Raw genomic sequence first — 15,542 nt, 5'->3', positions numbered from 1 at the left:
GGCTGTAGGAGTGAACAGGTAAGCAAGCGTGATCGGCTGTAGGAGTGAACAGGTAAGCAAGCGTGATCGGCTGTATGGAGTGAACAGGTAAGCAAGCGTGATCGGCTGTAGGAGTGAACAGGGAAGCAAGTGTGATCAGCTGTAGGAGTGAACAGGTAAGCAAGTGTGATCGGCTGTAGGAGTGAACAGGTAAGCGAGTGTGATCGGCTGTAGGAGTGAACAGGTAACCAAGTGTGATCGGCTGTAGGAGTGAACAGGTAACCAAGTGTGATCGGCTGTAGGAGTGAACAGGTAAGCGAGTGTGATCGGCTGTAGGAGTGAACAGGTAACCAAGTGTGATCGGCTGTAGGAGTGAACAGGTAACCAAGTGTGATCGGCTGTAGGAGTGAACAGGGAAGTGTGATCGGCTGTAGGCGTGAACGGCTAAACAAGTGTGATCGGCTGTAGGAATTGTGGGATGCTGCCTCTGTATATACTATACCAAAGTAAGGTATAACGTGCACAGAGTCCAGGGAGTCCCCAGAGGTATAGTAGAGGGTACATTTGACAAGTACTAACAGTACTCTTTGTGGTAGTGTTGGCGAGCAGTTAGGCTTGCCCGGAGGTTGTGTTAAGCATTTATTGTATTCACTCAATCAAGACTGATGGCACACACTCAGAGACAGAATCCAGACCAACTGAGTAAGTATAAAAAAAGGTCCACTTATGTTTTATTTCTGGAACCAAGCAGGACCTGGCACAGGCAAGTAAGAAATACTTCCAAGTGCAAAGCTGTACACAGAAACGCAATTGCGGATTGTGCTGGAATCGGTTACAGGCTTGTATTACTTTTAAAATAGTTTAAAATACAATAAGATTACTTTTCAGTTACTTTCAGTATTTGAGGTGATATGCGGATGTATACACCGGAGGTTGACACAGGTAAGTACAATCATTCTTAAGTTAAAGCATAGGTACTTTTTCTTCTTACAAACAGCAGGTCAACAGACATTTTTTTTTTTAGAACAAGCTAAAGAACCAAGGCACACTTAACACTCACCATACCCCCTCCCCCCCTTTCCAGGGCACAGCCCCACGCCTGCATCACCCAAAGCACAGGTGATGGGGTCAGTCTGGTTATGATATTTAGGGGCCAGTAATGTTGTGCCGCCCAGCCTCCGGGATGTGGGCTGAATGGCTGTGTAAAGTGTTACAAGGATGCGAGCCTTTGGGACACATTGTGGGCATGGGAAGTTATTATGGAGTTCTCATACTTAATTCTGCAATAAAAATACGTTTTCAAAAAAAAATCACCCAAAGCACAGGTAACAGTCTCACTCCAGCCCCCACCCCCGCTATAGAAGAGCAGCTAACGCACAGGTAACCCTCACACTGAACGACTACAACACCCAGAATGCATCGGGTTATCACACGAAAGCCAGGGCTAGAAAGTATCCGTGATGACGTGGAGTGAAGTGAGCACCCCATCTATAATTAACCACCCCCATTGTGTAAACCTACAACAACATTTTAGCAAAAACGAACACAAGGTGCCAAAAAGACGAAGGGTTGCGAACACTGTGCTATATAAAACCACATACCAATGTCTCGTTATCCCTCCCCCCCCCCCGTGTACCCATTTGCCAAACTGAGGGCGATTTCAAAGCGCTGATACACCAGCGTGCCAGGGCAAAAACGGAACATTAATAAATTACTTCACGAAACCTCGTGCCCAGGGGCCCTTCGCCTATAGTGGGTGCCCCGGCTCCCACCCCCAGAGGCGCTCACCTTGGTGGGCGTCGAGTGCCCGCTGCCCGAGGGCGACCGATGGAGGGTGATGAGAGCCATCGTGCCAGGCGCCGTTGCCCGTAGACGGGATGCCCTTCGCCCTCTCTCGGACTGGCACCTTCCGACCGCAGCTCGTCACCGGCAGCGCCTCGACGGGTACTCCCAGTCTTCAGTGGGCATCCTTATCCGGGCACTATGCCACACCGGGCCTTGGACGGCTTCCAACGTGCCAGTGCTCCCCTGCCCAGCAGCCCACGCACCTCACGTGGGTGACGGTGCCAGCTCGGTCCTGTCCTCGGGGTCCTGGGGCCAAGAGTGTCTTGTGCTCTCCAGAGGTGTCACGAGTTCCGCGGATCCTCAGTTGGGGCAGTTTCCGGGGTTCGCGACCCTCTTTTAAGTTTAGGGGACTTTCAGCTGGAACTTCGGCTCGTTCACCCCGAGGCCCCGACACCAAAAGTTTCTTCTCACGGAGTTTAACCAGGAAGGGCGGGCCGTGGGTCGAGGATCTCCGGTTCAGAAACCACCCCCACCCCCGCCCCGCCCCGGGAGGGGAGGGGCCCCCAAGGGGGAACTTGAGAGGATGAGGGCAGCAGCCCGGGGTATGATACGGCGACTGAGGGGCTTAAAAACAGCGCCCCCAGGGGGACGGTTCTGAAGTGTGTATTGGGGGGGGGGGGGGTGAGTAAGAGGCCCCAGGGAGGGGTGCTCCGCCTATAGCAGGAGAGGGGCGGATGTGGAATCAAACAGAAACTACAGCACCCCAGGTAGGAACTGGGGTGCATAAACTGAAGGATACCCCAGGGAGGGGGTGCAGTATACAGTGGGACTGCGAGACAGTGCCCCCTCCTTGGAGAGGCCCCAGTGCTGGTGAAGACACTTTAATGGGGGACAGGAGTGCGCGAGGCATAGGAGGAGAGTCCCCAGAGAGCTGGGGGGTGGGGGGCTCACGGAGGCCGGGATGGTGCAGGATACAGAGGGACTGAAGGGCCATCAGACTACATCATGCACCCTTTTTTGGGGGGAGGGGGGGGCAGAAGGAATACGAGACACCCCCCCTCCAACCGTCTAAAAAAGAGTCAGTGGGAGGGGCTGAGAGACGCCTCAAAGAGACGACGGGAGATGCAGGGCAATGAGACTGCAGAAAGCCGTGCCACCGCCCCCAGGGGAGGGTCTGAGGGAGTCCCAGGGGGAGGGCGCACGGTCAGCAGAGGCGGAGAGGACAGAGGAGACAGATGCAGGCAGCTGAGCAGACATTGGGCAGAGGAGGCTACAGGGAACAGATGAGAGCTGGTAGTACGAAGGGGGAGGGGCGGAAGAAAGGGGGCAAGAGACAGTATACGTGTGGCAGAGGAGGCAGATGGAGCCTGAGAGACGGGCTACGGGGAACTGAAGAGACACCTGAAGGGAGAGGTGAAAGTTTGTAGAGGCACACGAGACAGCTGGAGGCGAAGAGACAGGCTGCAGAGGCACACGAGACAGCTGGAGGCGAAGAGACAGGCAGCAGAGGCAAACGAGACAGCTGGAGGCGAAGATACAAGCTGAGGGGGAGAAGAGACAGCTGGAGGCGAAGACACGGGCTACAGGGATAGAGGAGACAGGCTTCAGTGACAGAGGACACCGCTGGAGGCGAGGAGACAGGATTCCGTGACAGAGGACACCGCTGGAGGCGAGGAGACAGGATTCAGGGACAGAGGAGACTGCTGGTGTTGAAGACAATGACTGCAGAGAACAGAGGCGACAACAGGGCAGCAGCGACCTGGTGTAGACCCATCGTAGCCGAAGAGACAGCCTGCAGAAATCCGAGGCGGCAGATGGAGGCGAAGAGACAGGCGGCCGGGAGACCGCGGGAGTAGCAGGGGGAAGAGGAGACCGCCTTCAGGAAGCCGAAGAGACAGCTGCAGAGAGACAGCTGGGAACGCCAGGGGTGCTGGGAGGTGAACCAGGCCAGCGCCCGTTGGGGAGACGAGGGAGGGGGTGCGTGCACTTGGACGTTATGTCAATAAAGCATTCTTGTCTTGAACTGCGAGATGGGGAGAGGGCGGGAGGCAGGCTGCAGAGTCTGAAGCTGCACAAGGAGTGAGAGAGAGGAGGCTGCAAGAGGCTGGGAGGGAGTCTGCAGGAAGGTGAGGCAATGCATTGACCCTGAGATAGAGTGAGTCTGCAGGAAGCTGAGGCAGTGCAGGGATCCTGAGATGGAGGGAGTCTGCAGGAAGAGGAGGCAGTGCAGGCATCCTGAGATGGAGAGAGTCTGCAGGAAGCACAGCTAGTGCTGGGTTCCCGAGATAGAAAGAGTCTGCAGGAAGCTGAGGCAGTGCATGGATCCTGAGATGGGGAGAGTCTCCAGAAGTTGAGGCAGTGCAGGGATCCTGAGATTGAGTGAGTCTGCAAGCAACTGAGGCAGTGCAGGGATCCTGAGATGGAGAGAGTCTGCAGGAAGAAGAGGCAGTGCAGGGATCCTGAGATGGAGGGAGTCTGCAGGAAGAAGAGGCAGTGCAGGGATCCTGAGATGGGCAGAGTCTGCAGGAAGAAGAGGCAGTGCAGGGATCCTGAGATGGGCAGAGTCTGCAGGAAGAAGAGGCAGTGCAGGGATCCTGAGATGGAGGGAGTCTGCAGGAAGAAGAGGCAGTGCAGGGATCCTGAGATGGAGAGAGTGTGCAGGAAGTAGAGGCAGGGCAGGGATCCTGAGATGGAAAGAGTCTGAAGAAACATGAGGCAGTGCAGGCATCCTGATATGGAGAGAGTCTGCAGGAAGCTGAGGCAGTGCATGGTTCCTGATATGGAGAGAGTCTGCAGGAAGCTGAGCCAGTGCATGGATCCTGATATGGAGAGAGTCTGCAGGAAGAAGAGGCAGTGCAGGGATCCTGAGATGGAGAAAGTGTGCAGGAAGTAGAGGCAGGGCAGGGATCCTGATATGGAAAGAGTCTGAAGAAACATGAGGCAGTGCAGGAATCCTGAGATGGGCAGAGTCTGCAGGAAGCTGAGGCAGTGCATGGTTCCTGAGATGGAGAGAGTCTGCAGGAAGCTGAGCCAGTGCATGGATCCTGATATGGAGAGAGTCTGCAGGAAGCTGAGCCAGTGCATGGATCCTGATATGGAGAGAGTCTGCAGGAAGCTGAGCCAGTGCATGGATCCTGATATGGAGAGAGTCTGCAGGAAGCTGAGCCAGTGCAGGGATCCTGATATGGAGAGAGTCTGCAGGAAGCTGAGCCAGTGCATGGATCCTGATATGGAGAGAGTCTGCAGGAAGCCGAGGCAGTGCAGGGATCCTGAGATGGAGAGAGTGTGCAGGAAGTAGAGGCAGGGCAGGGATCCTGATATGGAGAGAGTCTGAAGAAACATGAGGCAGTGCATGGATCCTGAGATGGGCAGAGTCTGCAGGAAGCTGAGGCAGTGCATGGTTCCTGAGATGGAGAGAGTCTGCAGGAAGCTGAGCCAGTGCAGGGATCCTGATATGGAGAGAGTCTGCAGGAAGCCGAGGCACTGCAGGGATCCTGAGATGGAGGTAGTGTGCAGGAAGCTGAGCCAGTGCATGGTTCTTGAGATGGAGAGAGTCTCCAGAAGTTGAGGCACTGCAGGGATCCTGAGATGGAGGGAGTCTGCTTGAAGCTGAGGCAGCACTGGGATCCTGAGATGGAGAGAGTCCGGGGGAAGCACAGCTAGTGCTGGGTTCCCGAGATAGAAAGAGTCTGCAGGAAGCTGAGGCAGTGCATGGATCCTGAGATGGGGAGAGTTTCCAGAAGTTGAGGCAGTGCAGGGATCCTGAGATTGAGTGAGTCTGCAAGCAACTGAGGCAGTGCAGGGATCCTGAGATGGAGAGAGTCTGCAGGAAGCTGAGGCAGTGCAGGGACCCTGAGATGGAGAGAGTGTGCAGGAAAAGGAGGCAGTGCACGGATCCTGAGATGGAGGGAGTCTGCAGGAAGAAGAGGCAGTGCAGGGATCCTGAGATGGAGAAAGTGTGCAGGAAGTAGAGGCAGGGCAGGGATCCTGATATGGAAAGAGTCTGAAGAAACATGAGGCAGTGCAGGAATCCTGAGATGGGCAGAGTCTGCAGGAAGCTGAGGCAGTGCATGGTTCCTGAGATGGAGAGAGTCTGCAGGAAGCTGAGCCAGTGCAGGGATCCTGATATGGAGAGAGTCTGCAGGAAGCCGAGGCAGTGCAGGGATCCTGAGATGGAGGGAGTGTGCAGGAAGCTGAGCCAGTGCATGGTTCTTGAGATGGAGAGAGTCTCCAGAAGTTGAGGCACTGCAGGGATCCTGAGATGGAGGGAGTCTGCTTGAAGCTGAGGCAGCACTGGGATCCTGAGATGGAGAGAGTCCGGGGGAAGCACAGCTAGTGCTGGGTTCCCGAGATAGAAAGAGTCTGCAGGAAGCTGAGGCAGTGCATGGATCCTGAGATGGGGAGAGTCTCCAGAAGTTGAGGCAGTGCAGGGATCCTGAGATTGAGTGAGTCTGCAAGCAACTGAGGCAGTGCAGGGATCCTGAGATGGAGAGAGTCTACGGGAAGCGGAGGAAGTGCAGGGATCCTGTGATTGAGAGAGTCTGCAGGAAGCTGAGGCAGTGCAAGGACCCTGAGATGGAGAGAGTCTGCAGGAAGCTGAGGCAGTGCAAGGACCCTGAGATGGAGAGAGTCTTCAGGAACCTGAGGCAGTGCAGGGATCCTGAGATGGAGAGAGTCTGCAGGAAGCTGAGCCAGTGCATGGATTCTGAGATGGAGAGAGTCTTCAGGAAGCTGAGGCAGTGCAAGGATCCTGAGATGGAGAGAGTCTACGGGAAGCTGAGGCAGTGCAAGGACCCTGAGATGGGCAGAGTCTGAAGGAAGCTGAGGCAGTGCTGGGATTCTGAGATGGAGAGAGTCTACAGGAAGCTGAAGCAGTGCAGGGATCCTGATGAAGCAAGTGACCCAAATAGGGTCACCCGGGTCACTCACGACCACCTTTCGGCCTTCTCAATAAATGAAGAGTCGGTCAGACAGTAGAGAATACAAACCAATTAGTTTATTGTAAAATACGCTGCAGCGGAGTCCAGTCTGACCAGTCTTTTTAGATGACTGCTGAGGGATCTGATTCGCGTCCACACGGTAACACAAAATATACATTTCCAACACCTCTAGAGTCCCAGCCAAACTTTAATTTTCCAGTTCAGGCCATGGTGAGCAAAGAAGGCGAAGAAAGATGAGCTGTGGCACAGGCTGGGAACATGCTATCTCGACCGGTGTCTACCATTATGAGATGTGGGAACGAGTCTAACTAACAGCAAAGGTATGCAACAATAGATAGTACATTCATTAGTGCAGCGAAGCTTCAACATTGAGAAGTGCAAACTGGAGGCGCAGGGACGGCCTCTCTGCTGAGGCAGGCATCGTGAGAGAGAAGCTCGATCTTGGTTACAGAACAAGATGGCCTCAATAAAGATGGCGCCATGAATGCTAACTTATCACACAGAATAGAGCTTGAACACAGCAAAGGGAGCATTTCAGTTCAAGGTATCACGGAAATAGCATTTCAAATGTAACATCCTACTTTTAGCATTCATGCTAAGCTTTATTGGTGCCATCAGGTAAGGGTCTTTACAATTCTAAAACTGGGAGGAGGGAAATGTTCACACATATACTACCACTGCTGACACATGAACTGTACGTTGCAGCTAATATGCAGGATGTTAACACATTTAATCAATATTCGAAAATGCCCTCGTCAATATTGAACAAGTCCTGCATACCCTGCATCATACCATAGCCTTTGCAGTTGAATCATGCCTCGGAGTCCGGGGATGTGCCTTGAACATTGAAACACCGCAAGCACAACAAGCAGGGAGACAGTGTATACATAGGCAGCATGTCAGGATGATACTTGCTATGGCAATGAGGAAAGTAAGAATCTTCCAACCCCAAGTATCGAATAAACTCCAGAACCATCCAGTGAATGACCATATACCATTCTCTTGGCATACCTCTGATTCTATCTTATGTAATTTCTGTATGGCAGTGTACACAGTGGGGGCGTGGTCAGGGATAATCCCGTAACAGCTACTACCGATGACGCGGTAGGCCCCACCCTGGTCTGCCAGGATAACGTCTAAAACCATATGGTTTTGGAGGGCAGCAAGTCTCGTAGCCTGGACCTCTACTGTGATATTTGTCAAAATTCCTGCAGTTGTATTTATAACACCTTCCATCACCCTCGTAAGCCGTCTAATATTAAGACTATTAGCCAGAGGGCCCCAGAAAGGTATGATGCCTTTCGTTGCATCCATAAACTGCTGCAATGTTGTGTCTGGCTGATCTATGTCATCAATGTTAATCATTTTCTTAACCCGGAGTACATAGGCGCTGTGAGAAGTTGGCCTGGTATATGCTGTCCAATAATTAGAGTGGGCACCTTGTACCAGTCCAAACAAACCCCTTATGGTGATAGGTTAAAGACAGCCTTTATTGAAAGCTATCCTAGTGGTAGCTATGGAGAGCAGCCTTCAGGCTAAGTCTTGAAGGAATGTAAAGCAGCTTGTTTTACCAGTCTACAATCTCTTGAATGATCAAATGAAAGGACAACCACACCAGGTATATATTTAAAATATATGTTTTTAAGATAAAACACACCCCTCTAGTCTCTTTATGAGACTGGAGTTCGAAGTGCTTAAGTTACAAGTTAGCAATCAACAGTAATAGCACAAATACACGTTTGGGCCCTAGGGGCGTACCAAACCATATACCAATAAAGTGGTATAAGAACCACGACTGAACTAGACACAAGGCCTAGAGCCTGTAGAAGTGCTTGGACCACAAGGAACCACCCAAGGTAGTGACACAGGGGACCCACGGGGGACGCGTGCAGTGTGAGAACACAGCCACGAATCGCCGTTTACTTCTATGGAGAATGTCGCGGTTGGAAATTTAAAGTTTAAGTACATTTAGAAGATATTTACGAGCGAACCCTTTTGGACTTAGAGGTGTCCAGGGCCAACAACCACGGGAGCACCGGAGTACCCGAGTTACCTCACCTAGGGTAGCCGGGTGCATAGGTGTCAAATGGTGTCGGGTCGCGTCGCTGGTTTCAATGGAAGCTGCTCAGGAAGTGCTGCTGCAGTGAAGAGGAGAAGTGTCCGGAGAGATCCGAGCCCGGATCTAGGATGGAAGGAACCTGAAAGAGGGGACAGAGTCTGGGTCACTCACCAGTGACCAAGGGCACGATAGACCAATGCCCACAGATATCGGGTGCTTCAGGTGAGTTGACGGGTGTCTTAACTCTTCAGCCACGAGATCCAGGAGGCGCCAATGATGACCAGGAGCTGGATTCGAGCTGTGCCACGAAGTCTGTTGAGTGCTGCGGTGCTGGCGACCAGATTGGACCCAACAATCCTTGGCAACTGCAAGTCACTTGGAATCAGAGAAAGGAAGTCGGTGCAGACCGGCAAGATCTGGGGGACGCACCCAGCGAAGGTAAGTTGGGGCACGTCTGGAGCAACCAGGAAAGCCCAATCAAGAGAGGAGTTGCCTTTGTGGGGACCTACTAGCCAACGGGCTAGCGATCGCGAAGGAGCCTCGAGCGGTCGCACTGGAAACTGGCCCATGGGTCACTCGTGGAGTGGAGGCCAGAAATCTTCGGTGCAGGAGGTGCTCAAGGCTGGGGCTACTCGGAGCCCAAAGCACAACTTCGAGGAAGACCAGGAAGATGATGGATCAGCAAAAGATCACGGTGTCAGAGGTCACGGTTCCACGTCACCCACGATAGCCACGGGCCTCAGCTTTGCTGTGGACTCAGGGGAGCCTCGGGGAAGTCTGGAAATTCACCTCTTGTGATGTAAAGACTTCGGCGTCCGGCGGTAGCTTCAGCGATGCAGAATGGTCAGTTGCTTCTTTGGTGCCTGCCAAGCAGGGGAGTCACTCCTTGACCCCAAGGGAGATTTCTTCAGTCTTCTAGGCAAAGTAGAACGTCGAAGGTCCAGGATATATATTGCAGAGTTTCGTCCAGGGTAATCTAAAGTCGCAAGGACTGGGTTCCCATACTTATACTAAGTTTTGGGGTTGGACATACTCTAGGGAACCACCTATGGGAGTGTTTGGAAAGAGGGATGGTTACACCCATTTCCTTTGTCCAGTTTTGCGCCAGAGCAGGGGCAGGTAGCCCCTGCAACCAGTTTGAACTGAACTATGCACAGGGACACCAAGTGTGCCCCCGGTGCAGGACTGCAAAGCATTCAGAGAGTGCATCCGCCCAGCCTCAATTCACATCTGCCTGTCTGGGAAGGTGGTTACACCTCCCTGGGACAGGAAACCTATTGTCCAGGCCTCCCCTGCCAGAGTTTCAGTCAGCAGCAGGAGACCAGACCCGTGTCTGTGGCAGTGGCATCCATTTTGTGATGCCAGGGCTGTAGAAAGACTTTACCGGGTTAGACCAGTGTGAACATGTCTCTCCCTCTAGAAGGGTGGAATGCTACCCCCGCCGCCAGAACTGGTGGGGAGAGGGGTAGTATTCCAAAGCGTTTGACACCAAACACGATATGTTTCCGTGCAGCCATCCCAAAGTTAGCATTTACCGCGAGGTTATAATGCACTAAAGAGTATATGGTCAGGCTGCACCACAAACTGTCACGTCCCACAGAGGGCGCCGACGAGCACTGCCAGGTTACAGGAAGAACACCCGTGGTAAACGGGAGTAAGGGGAACTACAGTTCCCAGGGCGCAAGGCGGGCAGACGTACATACGTCAGCGCGCTCGGCGCAATCAAGAACAAAAGGAACATCCGGCGGAACTCAGGTGCCGGTTATTTTGGTTTCCTGGTTCGAGCAAGACAGAGTGCTGCGTACTGGTAGGGGTGCTCCGCACCGACTTACTTTTCCTCGCAGGCTCAAGGGCTTGCACTTCTTGAGCATTACAGGTTTGAACTTAATCTGTAGTGATTTCGAACGTAGTCGATCCCGTTGGACGCCGATCACGGCATTGCGGGATCGCCAAGGCTTTTGCTTCTACTTCCGAATAGACCTTTGTCGATCCCGTTGGGCGCCTTACGAGGCATTGCGGGGTCGCGAATACAGGGTCTAGAATCCTTGAGACAATCAGAGGTTCGAGTCCGAGAGAAACCAGGCATACAGCGGTTTCGTCTTAGGAGGGACTCAGCGAAGGCTCCCAGAGCTAGCAGTACTTACTATCAGAACATTGTGGTAGTAAAACCGCTGCGATACTGTTGGGGGTCATACGTTGTTACTTGCTAGTACTGCACAAGACGTATTGGAGCAGTGCTATAGGGGTGTGTTGAACCCCCACACAGGGGTGCAGGATTTACCCGGGGCGCTAGTCCCATCTGCACGTCATTTGTTTATTTGTACTCCATACAGGGGCGGTGAGGTGACTTCTGGCATACGTCCTCCCCCCCCCTGTACAGTCCGTACACCTAGGAATGGTGGTAGGTACTGAAAACCTAGGGAGATACGTGAGTGGGGGAGTAGAGTGAGAGGGTGACCCCTATGCTAATCCCTGCCTTCTCTGTAGGACTCCCGAACATCAGCTTCAAGGGGATCCACGTCTCCCAAGCCGTTATTTCCTTTACAGGTACTGCAGGGTAGCTGGGGATAGCAATGTGCCCAGGGTTCTAGGGCTGTTCTAACCATAGCATACTGTTTATTTCTCTTTCAGGTCTCCCTCCCCGCAGTTCCCATCCTTTCCTTCCCTCGCCTGATCGCCCTTCTGTGTCTGTCATATTTATATCAGACCAAGGGGCTATCTGGAGGTGGACCCCTTACAGCATCGTGCGACCCCGAGGACTATTGGACGGTGACAAAATAACCGGCCCACGAATTACTGTCCTCCCAGTCGCACGGTGGGATGGCCACCTTAGAGGACGTCTTAGCCGCTTTGGCCCTGTTACAGGCCGAGGTGGTTGCCTCTAGAACAGAAACTGCCACACTACAGGCGCAGGTAGACCGCTTGGAGCGGAATCCCTTTGATGCTGGCTCACAACGCCTTCACCCCGCGGCCCCTGTAGTGGTGGAAATCCCCACGCCAAGTCCGTTAGCCACCCCGGAAAGATACAGCGGGGACGGCGGTAAATTGCAAGTCTTCCTGGCGCAAGTTATGTTACATTTTACATGTAAAGCCAGGGCCTTCAATACCAACCATTCGAAGGTCGCTTTCCTTCTCTCCTATTTATCAGGGGATGCAGCCCAATGGGCAGTTCCCTTAGTGAGAAGGGACGACCTGCTCCTGTACGATTGGACCGCCTTTCTGGTAGAATTTGAGAAAACTTTCAATCGCAGAGCCGCTACGCTTTCGGCAGACAGGGATCTGCTGGAGTTGCGACAAGGCCATAGGGATGTCATCTCATATCTCAATGATTTCCGGCGACTAATAGCAGAATCAGAGTGGCCTGAAGGGAAACACGCGGCTATCTTCCATCAGGGCTTATGCGACGAGATGAAAGACGTCTTGGCACAGATCGACCCACAACCCACTTCCTGTGAGGCTCTCATAAGTCTGGTCCTTCGGTTGGACCATAGGATGAGCGAGAGAAAAGGGGAGCACCGAAGGCGAGAGAGACCTGTACCTAATATGGAGAATACCAAGACGACCCACAATGCGGCGCCCGGTAAGCCAGAGCCCATGGAAATCGGAGCGGTACGGTCACCGCTCACCGCCGAGGAACGAGAGTATCGGAGGAAGAGAGGCCTGTGTTTATATTGCGGGCGGAAGGGTCATTTCATACGGGAATGCAGTATGAGGCCAAAAAGTTCGCGTCCCGATCAAAAGGCAGCAGTAACTCGAACTAGTTTATCGTCGACGGGAAACGACTCGGCTTAAAGAAGAAGGAAGGGAATTCTTTGAGCACCTTGTATATCCCTTCATTGGAAGAGCTGAAAACCCCGAACAGAAATCACTTTTACGTGGACTTGCATATTCTGGTAGCGAGGGAGTGGCTGCCAGTCCAGGCGTTAGTGGATTCTGGGGCCACAGGGTGCTTTATCGATCAGGACCAGGTGGTACGTCTCGGAATAACCTTACAGGAGAAGAGCACGCCAGAGATGGTGTTTGCGGTAGATGGAAAGATGTTGGATTCCGGTCCCGTGAGATTCCATACAGGACCCTTGTCGGTGCGGCAGGGAAAGGAACACCAGGAGGTTCTTTCCTTTAATGTTATTCCGGCACCCCATTACGGCGTCATCTTGGGGTTGCCGTGGTTACGTCTCCACAATCCGCTCATCAACTGGCACGAGAAGACCCTACAGTTCGCCTCGGATTACTGCATGGCTAATTGCTCCGTTTCCCCTCGGAACCCAGCCTCCTCGTTGGCAACGGGTTATCAAGTGGCAACTGCGGTGGAACACGCGGTTGCGTTGCCGGAAGCCTATGCCGAATTCGAAGACGTCTTTAATGAAGACAAGGCTGAAGTTTTACCTCCGCACAGGGCTTACGATTGCCAAATAGATCTGATACCCGGAGCAGTCATTCCAGCCGGACGGGTGTATGCCCTAACGGAGCCCGAACATAAATACCTTAGGGAATATCTTGATAAATACTTGGGCCTGGGGTTTATCAGAGTATCTAAGTCTCCCGCAGCATCACCTCTTTTTTTTATTCCCAAAGCAAATGGCGAGCTCCGTGCGTGTGTGGACTTCAGGGCGTTAAACGCCATTACAGTCAAAAATCGGTACCCTCTACCGTTAATTAACGTGCTGCTGGAGCAGGTAAAGGAGGCTGTGATATACACGCGTCTGGACCTAAAAGGAGCTTATCATTTGGTCCGTATGAGGAGAGGTGACGAGTGGAAGACCGCGTTTAAAACGCGCTTCGGCCTCTACGAGTATTTGGTTATGCCGTTTGGGCTGTGCAACGCCCCGGCTGCCTTTCAGTTTTTCCTAAATGACGTCCTTCGTGAATACCTTGATCATTTCGTCATAGTGTACATAGACGATATCTTGATCTATTCTAAAGACACCAAGGATCATACTCACCATGTAAAGACCATACTACACACCTTGCGCAAACACCACTTATTTTGTAAGATCAGTAAGTGTGAGTTTGGGGTAACCATGGTGGAATTGCTAGGGGTGAACCTCACCCCCTGGGGCCAAGAAATGTCGGAACGGAAGATACTGGCAGTGAAGAACTGGCCAACCCCTCACAACCTTCGAGACGTGCAATGTTTCCTGGGGTTTGCCAACTTTTATCGTCGGTTTATCGATCGATTCTCCGACATGGCAAATCCCCTCACTCAACTATTGCGCAAGAAAACAGTGTTTCAGTGGACCGCACGAGCCCAACAAGGATTCGAAGAACTGAAGGACGCCTTCTCAAAGGCCCCGGTCTTGGCTCATGCTCACCCGGAATACCCATTCATCGTGGAAGCAGACGCCTCGGACACAGCCGTGGGAGCGGTGTTGTCACAGCGACACTTCGAAACAGGCAGACTGCATCCAGTGGCGTACATGTCTAGGAAGTTAAACCCCGCGGAGTGTAATTATAACATCGCAGAAAAAGAGCTGCTTGCCATCAAGGATGCTTTCAGCGAATGGAGGCACCACTTGATGGGCGCCAGACATGTGGTCACGGTTTACACCGACCACAGAAACTTGCAGTTTATGACGGCCGCGAGACATCTCACACCCCGTCAACTGAGATGGACTCTCTTTTTTGCAGGGTACAACTTTCTTGTTACCTACAGGCCCGGAAGAGAGAATAAAAAAGCAGACGCTTTATCCCGACAAGCCTCTCAGGGTACCCCCTCGACAGTTCCCAAAGGAGCCATCATCAGTTCGGAGCACGTCATCGGGGCTACTTGCACGGATCCGTTCCTACGGAGTATAGCTCAGAACGTCAGAACTCCCAGGTGGAGGGACTGGCTGAGAAGTAATGCTGAATGGAAGCTAGTACAAGGCCTGCCGATGAGAGAAAAGCAGTTGCTCCTTCCAATCCGATCTCTACGCCTGCAGGCGTTTAAATGGTGTCATCAACTACCTTGTGCAGGTCACAATGGCAAAGAGAAAACTCTAGACAGGATTTTGCGTCAATTCTGGTGGCCTTCGGTACACAAAGATATCACAGCCTGGGTTGAGGAATGTCGAGTGTGCAGTCAGATGAAATCCTCACATACGAAACAGGCGGGACTGTTGCATCCTCTCCCCACACCCGAACTCCCCTGGGAAAACATTTCTGTGGATTTCATCGTTGGAATGCCTAGTGATAAAGGATGTACCGTAATTACGGTCATTGTGGACTATTTGACAAAAATGGCACACCTCGTGGCTTGTAAGACACTACCCTCTTCAGGACAACTAGCGCACCTGCTTTTAGAGAACGTGGTGCGACTGCACGGATTGCCAAGGAAGATTGTTTCGGATCGAGGTGGTCAGTTCACTGCCCATTTCTGGAAGGCATGGTGTTCGGCCTTGGGGATCGAATCCAACATCTCCACCAGCTTCCACCCCCAGACGGATGGGCAAACCGAACGTGTGAACCAAACCCTGAAACAATATCTTAGGTGTTATTCCAGCGCATCCAAGAACGAGTGGGTGTACTTACTCTGGTTGGCGGAGGTGGCATATAACAGCGCTTCCCACTCGTCCACCAAGCTTACTCCTTTTTTCTGCTCGTATGGTTTCCACCCCTGGTTTTCTCCCTTCCTTAAACCCGTTCTTGCTACTAAGGTGCCTGAGGCGCAGTATAGAATAGAACGCATCCGGAAAAACTTCCAGGCAGCTAAAAACAATTTAAGAGCAGCGAAGGGCAGTTACAAGGCTTACGCGGACAGGAGTAGATGGCAGGGTCCTATTTATAAAGTAGGAGATTAC

The 15,542-nt window shown here is 52.6% G+C and overlaps 1 protein-coding gene across 1 annotated transcript in view; it reads right to left on the bottom strand.

Annotated features, from left to right (window-relative positions):
- SSH3 (slingshot protein phosphatase 3) overlaps positions 1-2,260 on the bottom strand; it is a 207,182-nt gene extending 204,922 nt beyond the window's left edge. Inside the window, exon 1 of the mRNA XM_085651623.1 lies at positions 1,768-2,260. Within this exon, the coding sequence (XP_085507749.1) occupies positions 1,768-1,827 (60 nt within the window). The 5' untranslated portion in view covers positions 1,828-2,260. The remainder of the gene's footprint in view (positions 1-1,767) is intronic.
- Between the last annotated feature and the right edge of the window lie 13,282 nt (positions 2,261-15,542).

Source organism: Triturus cristatus, chromosome 4_1 (genome assembly GCF_964204655.1).
Source record: "Triturus cristatus chromosome 4_1, aTriCri1.1, whole genome shotgun sequence".
Lineage (NCBI taxonomy): Eukaryota > Metazoa > Chordata > Amphibia > Caudata > Salamandridae > Triturus > Triturus cristatus.
This window is presented reverse-complemented; position numbering and strand designations above follow the sequence as displayed.